At 36.5% G+C, this 15,000-nt stretch overlaps 3 protein-coding genes across 3 annotated transcripts; 1 reads left to right on the forward strand and 2 right to left on the reverse strand.

Annotated features, from left to right (window-relative positions):
• Window positions 1-136: 136 nt before the first annotated feature.
• Window positions 137-10,213, reverse strand: Sfmbt (Scm-related gene containing four mbt domains). The gene is made up of 16 exons (XM_066400979.1): window positions 10,023-10,213; window positions 8,879-9,084; window positions 8,577-8,820; window positions 8,302-8,521; window positions 7,784-7,979; window positions 7,400-7,731; window positions 7,155-7,341; window positions 6,943-7,072; window positions 6,748-6,882; window positions 6,593-6,696; window positions 6,190-6,535; window positions 5,869-5,969; window positions 5,673-5,802; window positions 5,483-5,619; window positions 5,264-5,431; window positions 137-2,514 (listed from the first exon to the last, which is right to left on the reverse strand). Exons 1-16 carry the CDS (start codon window positions 10,027-10,029, stop codon window positions 2,338-2,340), a joined length of 2,820 nt encoding a protein of 939 aa, XP_066257076.1. The 5' UTR covers window positions 10,030-10,213; the 3' UTR covers window positions 137-2,337.
• Window positions 3,409-5,082, forward strand: LOC136416031 (uncharacterized). Its single transcript, XM_066400994.1, has 3 exons — window positions 3,409-3,536; window positions 3,622-3,919; window positions 4,004-5,082. Exons 1-3 carry the CDS (start codon window positions 3,486-3,488, stop codon window positions 4,456-4,458), a joined length of 804 nt encoding a protein of 267 aa, XP_066257091.1. The 5' UTR covers window positions 3,409-3,485; the 3' UTR covers window positions 4,459-5,082.
• Window positions 10,214-10,833: 620 nt separating the features above from the next.
• put (activin A receptor type 2 punt) lies at window positions 10,834-14,952 on the reverse strand. The gene is made up of 12 exons (XM_066400986.1): window positions 14,717-14,952; window positions 14,599-14,662; window positions 14,189-14,391; window positions 13,980-14,139; window positions 13,780-13,922; window positions 13,132-13,290; window positions 12,808-13,030; window positions 12,552-12,753; window positions 12,384-12,498; window positions 12,186-12,332; window positions 11,917-12,104; window positions 10,834-11,529 (listed from the first exon to the last, which is right to left on the reverse strand). Exons 2-11 carry the CDS (start codon window positions 14,639-14,641, stop codon window positions 11,925-11,927), a joined length of 1,575 nt encoding a protein of 524 aa, XP_066257083.1. The 5' UTR covers window positions 14,642-14,662; window positions 14,717-14,952; the 3' UTR covers window positions 10,834-11,529; window positions 11,917-11,924.
• Between the last annotated feature and the right edge of the window lie 48 nt (window positions 14,953-15,000).

Below are 15,000 nucleotides of genomic sequence, written 5' to 3' on the forward strand. Positions count from 1 at the left end.
GTATCGTCTACCAGCTGTAGCGGAAGCCCCGCCCATTGCTGCTCCGTCAGAACGCGACGTTGCCACGTCTTTAACGATTATTCTTGGGCGGATCACAGATACCGGGGAGGACAAAAAGTTGAAAATCAAATAAAACTTATTTAGATATAACTTTATTCTTATTCGATTAGCTTTAGTAATCTTCTCACTGCAAATTAACTAAACTTTCGAGTAAAAAACGTGGCAAAAATTATATAATTTTCCATTTCGCACACTTAGGTGGCTAGAAAAATATAATAAATTAATGGCCTGTTTAGTGGAAAACTAAAATTATCAGAGATTTAGCTATTAATATATACTTTAATAGAGGGATACGTTAATTCATGCCTTCAATTCCTTATGATGGACTTCTCATACCTCACAGGTACTTTGCGTTAATCTTTTAGAAACGTTTTAAATTGCGATCAAGATCACCATAAGGTTTAATTAAGATCTTTTAACTTTTCGAGAAGCCTGCAAAAGGCTACAACACGTTCTCCCTGTAACTGAAAATACAATATCATCTAAACTATACGTAGATATCAATAAAGTAGCAAAAATTCTCAAATCGAAATAATATTATATAAAATGCTTTATCTTGCAATACACGCTCGTATAAATCTAATATGTACAAAGGTACTTATATACAAATACCTAATTGTGACTATTCCGTTCACCAAACTGGGCCTTTTAAAAAAAGTGTTAAAGCAAACTGAAACTTGAAATGACCTAGAAAAGAAACCTGTCATTTCTGAAGACGAGTTCTATTTATGGGATTTAGTATAAATTTAACACTAAATTCTGCAATTACTATAGCTTTAAAAACTAAATAACCGAAAAATTGTAAATCTTCATGCGCGAACAACGTAGTTTCAACCTCAGAAAGAAACATATTTGTTATGAAAATTCCTACTCGAACTAGATAAGCACAGAATTGGAATGACGCATGAAGTCGTAATAGGTCACAATCTTGTCAATTTTCCTAAGGCTACTTGAATTTATCGTCATCACTCTTAGCTATAAGCCGTGTGCATTAAACCCTGCTGCTTACACTCAGTTTACTCGAGACGCAGCAAAAAAGGGCACGGCAGATGGCGCTGGGAGAATATGCTACTGCAGGCCCAACAAAATCGTCATTAACATTTCGAATTTTCGACTATGTTTAACCTAGCGGAGAGACAAACAGATGAAATAAAATTGTAGAGAAACAGGCCCACGGGGTATTCAAGCCAATTAAAGTGGGAATAACACATAATGCCGTAGTAGGTTTTAATTTTACTTACTTACTTTATGCTCATTGTATCCGCTTCTGAGAAAACAAAAAATTTTAAAAATTGCCCAGATTCTCCTGTTTCGGGAATATTTTCAAAAAGATTTATGTTCACTTTTAAAGTAGACTTTTTGGAGGAGAAAATCAGGAGAAATTTAACTCAAAATTTGGCAATTGCAGAAACAAAACGTTGCTATGTTGCCACAAACATGTCTATCCAGGACTGGAAAAATGCATATATAAAATTATTTTATATATAAAACCAACCGACGCAGTAATTAATTAAATGGCTAATACCACTGGTGCTAGAGACCCAGTAAAGGCTGAGTAAATTAAACCCCAGAGGCCGAATGAATTATAATATCAACGGCGACCTTACCATTTGACATTCATTTCCATGACAACCGTAAATAAAACAACAATGGAATGATGACATTATGGGCTGTTCGCTCGGTAGGTAAATAATACTACATACGTGTATACGTCGTTATATACGTGTCATTATTAACTGTTATTAAAATGTTTTATAAAAAAAAAGGCGAGAAAATGTACATCACGATCATTCAACACACCCAATAATGGTGCCATTGAAATCTAGTAGGAAAAATTATGTTTAACACATCGTTATTATTACATTTTCCGTCCCTATGCCTGTCTTCGTCAGAATGGTATTTAAAAGTGGATGCACACTTCTTATTGACAAAATGGCGGACATTAAGTTTATATCAGAAAGACGTCGATATAATCAGGCGAGCCGCTTTGTCGCGCAGATTTTTATAGACTCAAAATAAAAAAAGGCACTGTGTTGTCATTAATCACGAACACTGGTCTGTTTGTCTCTTCATTCCCAATATGTTGTCTTCGATAAAAGCTCTACAAAACCCAATACCACTCCTGTTTCTAAATCGATCTCTCGGTTAAATTTATTACTAAATCCCCTCACTCAAACCCGCAATAAGTGCACTATTCTCAAGGCCAGTTTTCACAAACTTTCACCCAAACAAAGCCCCACATTGCCAGGACTTCAAATTACTCTATAATTTGAGGCACTATAACGCTTTTTTGATATTGGCTTTTATGCTTCGGTGACGCAGATGGGCGGGCTTCACCTTCATCTTGAGCTGCTGGATCAAGTCGAAAATTTTCAGGCTGGGACCCACTTTCCCGCCTGTGTACTCCAGAATGTCTTCTTTGTTGAGGTTCAGCAGAGTTTTGCCAGTAATTTTCTACAAAAAAAAGGAACGTGAACTCCTGGCAAAAAACATAACTGCATTGCAGGATGAAGCAGTGAGATAAAAGCCAATTGCAGTGATGACCATGTATCTACTTTTTTGAATGTTTATCCAATATTTCATTGGCATATACCGGTCTACGTCTGGCCTATTTCAGCGAGGCCGTACTGGCGTATCGGAGTACGGCTATTTAAAGTCTCGTAAAAAAGAATGATAAAATGATGAAAGATAAGCTTTAAAATTTGTGTTTTCTAGGACTACATGCATTTTTAAGGTAAATAAATGAGGTATGTTTTTTATGCACTTTATGATTTAATAATAACCCCATTACGTCACGTTTTCTCATAGATAATACTTAAAAACAACAAGTACAGATGTACTTAAATTTGCAATATTACGAAATATTTAATGTGTAACTTTTAATCCTCAGATACGGTTTATTGTTTCGAGTACTACCATCGCAAAAATTCTCACAGGTCATAAATACCTCATCTCAGCTACATTACTGTTACATATTATTTAGTTCATCCAACTTAAAGTGGGCTTAAATGACCCTTTTTTTATTACTTGAAATATAGGAGACTGTCAAATCTTCCAGAAATTAATCGTTTGAATGATTCCTCAAATAAGGCTCATCATCATTCACTGCAATTGCAAATGCATCATAAACAAACTTGAATGGCCGATTCTCAATCTTTGAAAACATCCTCAATGTTTTCAATTTGCAATCGGTGTCACACTGTACTTTGACATAAAAATTGTGCTACGCTAAACACTTCACCATTTCGTCAACAATTGAAGTGGACACTTAACATATCAGTTAGGCGCAAAAATGCCTCTTCAGTCTTTAAAAAAAGTCAAAGAAAAACAGGCAGTACTTTCCGAGTGCACGAGTTCTTAGGCCTATAATAACGAGAGCACCTCAGAAGCACCCACACTCATCGACACGCCGCGATTAATTCAAAATGCTATTCAAGATATTTTTTCTGTTTTGTACGGCGATCTACGCCTCCAAAGTAAGTGCTAATTACAACTTTGTCACAATTTAATAGCAATAACTGATATAAATGAGTCATAATTGACAAATACCATATTTTGCAGGCTTTACCAAGTTACATCCCCGGAATGGACAATGCTTCAGCGGATGTCTTGGCCCGTCTAGGATTGTCTTTTAGGGATGACGTTGACTATAATGCATACATTCTCAATTTGGAATCGGTGGTTGAGGACGTACAGCAAGTAATTTTGAAAGTCATTCAGAACGCCGTGGCAGTTGGGACGGAGTTCGTCAATGCAGTGGCTATATACTTGTCGCAGCAAAGCGTGTGGAAGATTACAAACTTGCAAAGTAGCCTGTTTAAGGAATTTGAGAATGAACGGCACAATGCATTCACACAAGGTAAATACATACAAAATTTATATATTCGCAATAAGCATGGAAAACAAACTATAAAAATTTTACAATGTTTTTTTCTAATTGTAGACACTGACATCAGCTCCTGCGTCTCGGAAGCGATCACTTTAGTCTACAACGCATCCCAAGACTCCATCGCCAAATTACAGGAGAAATTAGACAATATTACCACCAATTTTAACGATTTCACCTCGGAGACGTACATCGACCCAGCTGATGCCTCGTTGGCGAAAAGCTACACTATCAGAGACAGAATTTACAAGTGCCCCTTTAACTTCACCGATTTCGTGCCCTTCTACGTTTGCCTCACTGTTCAAGCTGTTTTAGGGGACATTGTGAGCCTTAACGAGTTCGCTGAAAAATTCAACGACACGTCGGCTAAAATTACTGAATTGGTACTGGAATTCAAAGAAGCCGCTTCAATTTACAGTGATTCGTATGTGGACAATTTCAACGTTACATCGCAGGGGATTTTCAAAGATGTTTTTTTGCCTTGTGCGGAAGATTTAGGGTACACTCCCTAGGATCAAGCTCATGAGAGGGAGAGAGAGAGAGAAAGAGATAAACTTAGATAGTTTTAATTAGATTATGCTAAATATTATTGCTTCGTTTTAGAAAGCGTCTTTGATACCAAATAAGGTTATGCGTAACATTTCCTGATGGTTCACTTCAAATCAAAACACAATTCAGTGCAAATCAGATATCATCAGTTGTTTAGATATAGCGCAAACAATGCGAAAACACTTAAGCATTGGAAAAACCAAAATACTCTGATATCTGGCTTGGCGACAATGAATGCATTGATAAACATAAGTATCACATTAGTTAAAGATGAATGACATAATGCGAAATGAAAATAAGTTTATGCAGGTTAGTTTAGGCTAGTTCAGCGTACCTACTTATTGATTTTAGAAACTGAGATAAAATATGAAATTATAACTTATTGAAATAATAACTGTTAGAATTAGCGCGAGTTTTATTTTTGTTCTTATTGTAAAACTAAATTCCTAGTGTTGATTCATCGAAATGACTGTTCACTTAAGCGGCTAAAAATGTCTCCGCCGATTCCAAAACCAAATTTCTCAACATTTTTCCTTAAAAGTGCCTAAACTTCTACGAATTTCCAGGAACACGAAGTAAACTTATTAAAATTTTTCAGAAAAATACCTGGGCTTTTTTTTATGATTTTCCAGGATAAATAATTCTGTAAATTTTATCTAATAAACCAACTGGACTTCTTAAATCTAAAATCACTTGCCACGATTTGGAAATACACAGAACTTGTCAACAACTCTTCAAATAACCCATACAAACATCCTTACAGCTCACCTGTTTACTGAACGCATCACAATAATTGGCGCAATCGTTAACCCTCAAAAACTGGGCTACATCAAACACGTTCCACTCCTCCGGACACAATTCTCCCGCTGATTCCAGGACGAAATTTGCGTTATCTATTAACCTAGGTATTAATTTCGGACTGGAGTTGCTTGACACCTAAAATTCTCTTTTAGGATCACAATAACATATTCAGTTAATGGTACTGACATGCATGGGAGGTTTACGCTCAGGAGGTGGCTCTGGAGGCTCTACTGTCGGCTTTAAGTCCACATTATTTACTACCACTAAAGAAGATTCACTGCTAGCGATTGGGAGGCTTTGATCAGGCCCCGCTGGTTCTTCACCTAAAAACCAAACCGCAATAAAGACATATTTTTAACATATTTGGACCGCTGACCAGTTTCAGGTCCGTGATTTTCCTCGCTGATTTCGCTTTTTATATCAGCGCTCATGGACTGGTCGTCTTCTTCATGGCCTAAATCGTCAGTTTCCTGTTGCTCCACCTCCGATACTTCTTGGGATTCAGTCTAAATATTTGCATTAAGAACACTTAATGATTATTAATATTGTTTTGTAAGAGAATTCAAACCGACCTTAAGTGCTTTGCTAGATAAAGAGGCCAAGGAGTTATTGCTCCCGAAAGAACTCGTTTTGGAGCTCTCCTTGTTTTTCTTTTTACGGCTCTTCTTCTTCACTGCAATAAATTTTCCAGGTTTTTCAAAGGATTAACCCATTAAGGACACACAGAGATAGCGACAATAATAATAATATATGCCAAAGAGACAGCAAAATACCCCTATCAATAATAATAATAAGTATTAATACTCCATATCACAATTTTCTTCCTATATTTGTGGATTTTCATCATTCAATTAAACTATCAATTGACAAAGATATTTTAAATGGAAACTCACCTTTAGGACTTTTGGCTACAGGTGCGGTTGATTTGTGTTGAGGAGGTGGCGGCCCCTCCAATTTATGCCCCACGCTTTGACACCATCCCACCGGGTAAATATCCGAGCATTCGCAGTCAAGCCATTGGTCGTATTCTTCCTCCCATCCATCGAAATGTACTTTAAGTAAGCGGCCCACAACTTTTCCTACTGTGGCAATACAAACCAGTCGTGGATCCATTAAATCCGCAGCTTCAATCTTCATCCCTGGTACAAATCCATGTAGGGGCACATATGTGTTAAACAGTGAAGGATCTGCAGGGATGTTTCCTGTCTCTATGAGGTAGTTGTTCCAATCAAATGCGGCCTACATTTTGAACTTGGTAATAAAATAGAAAATCTTGAATATAATGCGATTTATCACCTGATCGTAGCCTTTAGGTGGGGTTAGGGGGATGTTGTGTTTGTGGCAGAACCCCACTGGAAATATACAAGGGGATTTCACGTGGTAACAGAACCAGTCACCTCCTGAAAGTCGGAAATGAGGTCGTTTTTATAGGAAAATAATGGCGAAATTACCAGTGAAATCTGTATCGTAAGTGTCGATCCTAATCATAACGTAACCATAATTCAAAACGTCCATTACGGTGGCCACACATATTGAGGACAAATTGAGGGGATCTATGGCTTCCAGTTTCACGCCAATGGAAAATCCTTTAGAGATGCAATTATTTGTTGTTGTTTTTTTTAAAGAGGATAATAATTATTAATTACCGCTACTAGTATGATCTAAAGAACCGACTTGAATGGGATTGAAAAGTTCTTCAGTAGCGTCCTCATCTTCAAATATCCCTTGGTTCACTCTTTCAATGTAGTTAATCGGAGCTACCAAATGATGACCCACCTTAAAATTTTATTATTTACGCTCAAAAACGTGACGATGATAGCTGATTTCCTCCACTCAATAGGGAGAATTTACAACATACCTTTTTGGCCCAGCCGACAGGATGCAATAGTGGTGAATCTTCGTGACACCAAAATCCCCCATCATCAGAGACCATGTCAAAATACTTCACATTAAGCCTTTTACCTACTATTTTATTAACAAAGGCCACTTTTACTTGACTTATATGGTTCTTATCGACGACTTCCAAACAAAGGCCCACTTCAAATCTAAAAACCATCTCCACTCATTTTCCTTATACAAAAATCATCAAGATTTAAAACCCACCTAGATTTAAGGCTTTCGATCGCTTTATTGCTATAGTTTGAAGGCAGTGTTCTAGCACCTGTTAAGCGTTTACGTAAAAAATCCTTCCAATCACTGTATTTGTTTTCGATGGTTTTGGGAGGTATTAGCGGTTTACCCCTCGTCGCACACCAACCTACTGGATGCACTTGATTTGAGCACAAACTAACCCAGAAATCTTTAGTATCATTTGCTCCAAATCCCTCGTATCTCAACTGCGCCTTGTAGCCCACAATACGCATCACTGTAGCTACCCAAAAGGAGTCGGGAAATGCATCAGAGACATTATCGCAATCAGTATTTTCAACCTCCACCTTAAGAAAATTTCCCTTTACAAAATATGCGTGTTAGAAGGTTAAAAACTACCTTCATTCCGACCATAATATTTTCCCAAATATCGGCCATTGGGGCGTGTTTGAAACAAGTGACCGGAGCAGCTACGAAATATCTATCGTTCAGCTGAGAATCCCAGTTGAATGAATGAGCCAATTCTGAGGGTTTTCTTCTTACTAGAGGCACTGAATCGTCTGCTGCGAGAGGCAATTTTTCTATTTGTGGTAACCTATGTTGTAAAAATTTATTTTATATCGAAATTATGATATTAAATCATGAAAATCAAACTATTAGAAGGTTCCCTAAACAGTTATAACTTTTGACTAATCAAGAATTAAATTCAAAGATTATATAAAAAATTTTTAATTGCTCTGCTGTTCTCGTCATTCGGTTGCTGTTGGAATAATTCAAGCAACATATGAAATTTTAGTGCCCACCAAAGAAAACATATAAAAGCAACCGACAAATTAGAGCAGCAAAGTTTATAAATCTCACTTATCTTTTCATAACCAATAAACAAAATTCAACCATCAATAATTATTTCCACTTACCTAGGATCAATATAACAATCATTAAAATCATCGTTATATTTCATGGCGAACTTATACTTGGCATAATGATGTTTCGAGTCGGGTATATCCGGATTGGCCTGGGGGAGTGGTTCTGGAATAAGCCCACTATAACCCCTCGCACATGCCATAGAGCAAAACCTCCTCTCTCTTGTGTAAAACGCATGTTTAACTCCAATAGCACCGCATTTCTCACATACAGCTGCACAAAACATTTTTATATAGCTTTCAATAAATCTCTTCAGCTAACATGTTACCTATTCCATCCTTCTGAATTGGTATTACTGAAGGATCTGTGTTGCCTTGATAAGCTATTGGGGTCTTTAAAACTAAGCCTGGGTGTTTAATAGGCTTAATTTTCCTGGTGGGGCATGGTATTGTTTGGGTGGAGGTGGTTATCATGTAAACTGGAGATGAGGTCCCATCATCTAAATAACTGGAGTCATTGCTTTCATTTTTCAAGTCAATAAAATGCATCATGTCATAGCTTTCACCAGTATCCTATAAGCCATTTAATTATCAATAATTTATTATTAATAATATTGTTTTATTGATATACCATATGGGAACCTTGCATGGCCATGTCATCCATTGATTGACTAGACATGCTGTGATGTGAAGGGGTGTAATACATATTTTCATGATGATCCAAGAGCATATCATTGGGATCTGGAGGAATGAGTCCTAAAGGCACATCCCCAGCACTTGGCTGAGACCCCATCCATACCATTTCCATTTCTGCCATTCCAGGCATGGGATTATACACTGGAATATAAGTTAAAATGTTGGTATTCATCAGGTTAATAGTACAGTTATTGAAATGGCAGCATAGTATGAAGGAAATTACTAAAGATAAAGAATCCTATTAGTAAAAATTTACAAATATTGAAAAAGGTTAAAGACATCTGACAGCTCCGCTTAGCTTATTTGGCACTGGTAGGAGTTAAAAGTTATGTTTGGGAAGCCTTGCATGATCTTTCAAAGTTTTCAATTTTTGCACTTAATATTTCGACAGTACCCAGTTAGTTCGAGTTCCACATTTAAGGTAAAAAAATGTGATACATTTAGGGTAAACTAGCACCACATTCTGAATTCTGCACAAATAGTCATTTGAAATAAATTAGCACAGTACCAGTTCTATACTCTCAAAACTACATACCAGTGAAGGTTTGAATTTTGAATGAGTATAAGCAATAAAGTTTGAATGTTCTAATTGAGATCTCAAGAATAGCTTTAAATGTTAGCTTATTTAAACTGACTCACCTATTAAGTGATATTTATGAGTCCTGCAGGATAAAGATGTTTTTTGAAGTAGACTAGGTCGAGTTGAGTGTAAGTGAATGCATAAAATTGTTTCTCAAATCTTATTTTAATTTATATAATATGGAGATGTACAAAAACTATTACGGCAAGCAATACTTGAGTTATTAAATTACAAAAACTACTTCTTATATATTTTACGATGTTACTATAATCTACATGTAATGTAATAATAATTGGTTTCATAGATATTCATGGGGACACTGTTAAAGGAAATTAAATGTGTTAAAGAATAAGGATTAACGAATATACTTCTTGGCATCCGAGCGTGTTATAAGGAATATTCAGCTCCAAATAAAATGGTACAAAACAAGAGAAAAGGCAAAACCGAAACTGCAAACAAAAGCCCCGTTTCCCCTTGACTTTACAGTGTGATTACTTACCGTTCATGTCGCCTATTTGTCAGCAATTCACCGTTTAAAATTAAAGCCACTTTTAATACATATTTTTAGTCATTTTAAGCTACTGAAAACATTAAAAACAATCTGTTTTGAACAATAACAAATTTGTTGAAAATTTTGCATTACCTCACGAAGCTCGCGGTTTTCGATCGAAGAGCATTTTAGACAGATGCCTGTCAATGTCACGTCAATCTAACTATCAGTGTAACGACTATTGTGGAATGTTTAGAATGATTACTAGAGTTGTGAACTTGACGGGATGTATTATATGTAAACAATCAATTTAAAAAAATTATTCTAAGAAAATTCAATACTGGGAATAAATAAAACAAATTAAACATCTGTAGAACTCTTTTATGCACATATTTATAATGCTGAACCTGGAAATAAAAAAGCTTTAGTCAACTCTGTTTATAAATGTAGGAATACGAGATATTATTAAGAAGAAAGACGTTTCATACCCTATATACATATACAGAGTGCTGATTTTATTCTTTCTTATATTTGGGTTAGATTGGATGGAAGTGTACCAACCCAAAGTAAAACAAACTGATATCTATGGAAAACACGTAAATTTGGCTACATTTTAGGTAAAAGGGCAATAGACTATATTGAATATATTTAACAAAATATATACTATATTTCAATCTAAGAGAATTATTACTGTTCAATTGGCAAGAATATATACGTATGTAAATACATTGCGACAGAAAGAGGTACTCTTTTTCTCGTACTTTCAACAACTAGATTACACGTTTTTAACCTGAAATGGGTGAACAAAAAAAAAAAGAAAAAATCTATAGGCATTTTATTGACTAAACTCGCGTAGTTGGGGAATTCGAAATTCATTTCAATTCTCAAAATTGGAAACTTAAAAGGAATAAAAAATAATGTTTTCTTAGCAACGGGCGAATGAAACGATTCGTCTACGAACCTCTCTGGAAAAAAATAGTAGAAAACACTTGAAGATGCGTCACGTTTCAACATCATCTCTAAAACATCTACAGTAATAATTATCCCTATTATAATATGATACACATACAATTATTTATGTACAAAGTACCTGAATAAATAACAAAAATACTCTCGTCTTAATACAGTAACATTACTCTTCTGTCAAAAACCTTTGAAAAAATCCCCTAAAATACACGTTAAAATCTTAAACCTACGGAAATTCGTCGTCACAAAACTCAAAAGAGATATGTGTAATGTAAAATCGTCGAGTCAATTGATACTTGCATGCCTGAAACACACAATTCAGACTACTGGCACATCGATCTACTAAAAACGGTAATTCGGCAATGTTTTGGTTTCCTGTTGTGTAGTTGTTATGTGTTTGAATATGGAAGCATATAGGGTTTGTTTGTACAGAACCTTGTCGTATAGGAATGACGCGAAATAGGCCCGCGTTGGGAAGAGAAGAGAATTAACAGCCAGGTACTATTGTGGTGATGCAGGTACGGAGTTGCCGCAATCATAGGTTTTGTTCCTGAAATTATACACAGGGCCCTCAAGTTGTATACTATTGCACTGATCTTGTAATGAAGGCTAGTTTATTTCAAGATAAAAATATTGACTAATCAGTTGTTTGTACGTATAACTAAAAAATTGGATATCATCCATTAGGGACATTCCCTAAATGGCAACGTCTCACACTACCAATAGTACCTCAGAGCTACTATTGGCAGAGCGGCACATCACGTGATCAATTGCGCAAAACGCGCGGTTGCCACTGTTAACAAATTTTATTTAATTTAAAGTATAAACGCAAAAATGTAGGCAGCAGAAGACATAAAAGTACATAAATCATTCCTTACGCGTATATACGGAATAATGAGACACCTTGACGCTTAGACCACAGATTTTTAGTACTTACTTGCTTATCTAAGCTTTGCCGATCATCGGCTGCTCCGCATCAGAATTGTCTATCCTTCCGATGTTAATAGACGTATGTTGAAACCTGCTTTGTACTGAAATGCGTTCCACCACGCAAGAAGCAGATAATCTTGCTTCTGGATCGTGATCCCAACACTCCTCCATTGTGTCACACAATACAGCGAGACCCTATTGTTTATGAAGAAATTGCAATTATATCGTAAGCATGTCGACAAAAATAGACTATGATTGCGCATTTTGCCAGCTTACCGGGTGTGTTCGCCAATGTGGCTGAATTGTGGGTCTGACCTTTTTCTGTACAACCTGTTCCTGCATATCCTCTAGAGACGGATGCAAACCCACCTCTTTCTCTTCCTCAAATGGCAGACGATACTCCGGAATTGGCCCATCTTGCGCCTAAAAAATCTGCCTTTACCACAAAAAACACGCACAGAAGCCCTTAATTACGTTGCATCTAGAGACTAGTTCCCACAACACAAGACCGCAAGCGTACATGTCTATTCTCAAAAAAGAATCTGAAGTAAAGTTGATGGCTCCTTCCAACACTTCTGGAGCCATATATCTGGAAAAAAACATGGTTTTCGGTCACATTCGTGCTCGACAGAAAATCATTACCGTCTAGTTCCCACTTGGCCATGTGTATCGCCACACGACTTTCCCGACTCGAAGGTGATGGCGAGACCGAAATCCGCGATGCAAGCTGTCAAATCGCTCTTCAGCAGAACGTTCTTGCTCTTGAAATCTCGATGGGCAATACACGGTTTTGCCGTTTCCCCGGGAGTCTTGCCAGAAATGGGTTCGTGTAGATGGGCTAAACCTAAAAAAACCCCTTCGTCGTTTCGAGTTGTTTTAACATTAAAAAAATTCCTACCCCTTCCCATAGACTCGGCAATTTTGCACAAATCTTGCCAAGTTAAGGTGTAGGCCTTTAAATAGTCGCACAAAGACCCTTTTTCATGGTACGCGGTAATCAGCCAGAACTCGGAAGTAAGATTATCGCCCCGCTTTTCCGCGCCGATGTAGTCTAACACATTGGGATGGACCATGAAAGGAAGCATGAAAATGTCTTTTTCTGTTTGCCAAGATTGCTTATCCTGAAAGAAGAGCTGGTATTACAAAGTATTGTGAGCCTCCAAAAACCGATATTTTTGAGTCAATTTAGTTGATTATAAGACCTAACAGCATGGGGACTTACCTGGATAGGAAATATCTTAACCGCCACTTCCTCAGTCTTGAACTGAGCTCTCCAAACAGCACCGAAACGTCCTCGAGCTTTGATTTCAAGCAGTTGAATAGGTCGGCATTCGAGTTGTGGCGACGGTGGCGGGATTGGATGGGGATCTGATGTCGGTAACTTGAAAAGTATGACCCAATATGTTATTGTAATATATTTGAATCATCATTAGGTAGAAAGGTTGATTTGCCATGTTTTTTCAAATTGAAACTAAATCTAATTTCAATACAAATCTTGCCAGTTAACAATTCATATTATTGGTCAAGATAATGATACTGTAACTATCATTTTTAATTGTTTGACCCTGACTGACTCAATAAACAATATGAAATAAATGTTACAATGTTTGACCTGATTGATAACATGCAACATCCTTTAGCTAGCAAAAAATTGTGTTTTCATTTGATTAAATATTTTGAAACACAAATTGCCTTTTTTGTCAAGAAGCAATAGTTTAATGCCATAGTTTTTAATACCTTAAAAAGATTGTAGCCACCCCACTGTGAGCATGAAACAAATAAGTTTTTATACTTCACATAAATAATTAAAAATAATAAAACAAATTTCAAGAAGGAATATTATTGGTACTTTTGAACACATGCTACTTACACCTCTGAAATAAGGCTTGTGCCTTCGGGTCCATACAAGCATACCAGTGATCAACACTATAATCATAAGCCCCAATATCCCAATTAGTGTTAAAAATATGGGCAAACTCTGATCATCTTCATCCATTACAGTAGGAATGGCAGCTGAAAGATACCTTCAACCTTCAGTAATTGAATTCCCTTAAAATCTAATTTACTCACTGCTGGGTGATGAAGGTTCAGGGGGAGCTGGATCCCATGTGAAATCTTGATTACACATATCTCCTTCACAGCAACAAAACAGGACATTGTTTTTGGGGGTGTGGGTTCTCTCTACACATAAAGTTTGATCATGGCAAACTTCATTATTTAATAAACAACCCTAAAACAAATTCTATAAAGCACCTTTAAATCAAGATATAAGGCTCTACCTTTAGGGACACATTTTTAGACCCATCAGGGAGGGTTGACCATACAACAAAGCAATGACTTCTTTTATATTCCCCTGGTGGCTCACAGATTTCAACCGAGCAAGAACTATTTGACTGATCAGAACATGTGGTGTTATTTCCAAAATATTCGCACTTTGCTGTTACAGGTGAAGTGAGCATTGCAGGTTCACTGTGGGTGACTGCTGGTTTATAAAGAAATTTTTTAGATGTTAGGAATAGTCAAATAATATGAAGTAAAGATTATTTTAGGGATCCATTTTATGATCATACAGCTAGAGTGGTGCACTCTCAGGATCAATTCAAATAGTAAAAAGCCCTTAAACACCACCTGTGATAAATAGGTTCCATTAAAGGGCATGTGTTACTAATCTTCTAAGCATAGTACCCACCTTTTAACAGTAATATTAATGCGAATGTGATAATAGCCTTCATTTTCTCAGAATTGCTTACGTCCTAAAATTGAAGTAATAACTGGTAAATTAGCTGAGGCATACATTATTTTTCTACCTACAACTTGCGCCTAGGTCGGGGTGGTTAAAATCCAAATAAACAAGCTCATAATTTGTCGCTGGCTCTTTTCCTGAGTAGTACGGGACTTACTTTCTATTGACCGGTTTATTTATGGGCCTTTTTTTGCCTTTCTAAAGTACAATATCGACGAAATTACGCCAAATTTTGGCACAAATTGAAGAGGAACAAAAATGCTTCTATTCAACAAAAAAGACCATATTCGCCATTAACAATTTTACCTAGCAGAAGACAGTGACATTGACAGAAGAGGAATAGAAACG

Source organism: Euwallacea similis, chromosome 22 (genome assembly GCF_039881205.1).
Source record: "Euwallacea similis isolate ESF13 chromosome 22, ESF131.1, whole genome shotgun sequence".
Lineage (NCBI taxonomy): Eukaryota > Metazoa > Arthropoda > Insecta > Coleoptera > Curculionidae > Euwallacea > Euwallacea similis.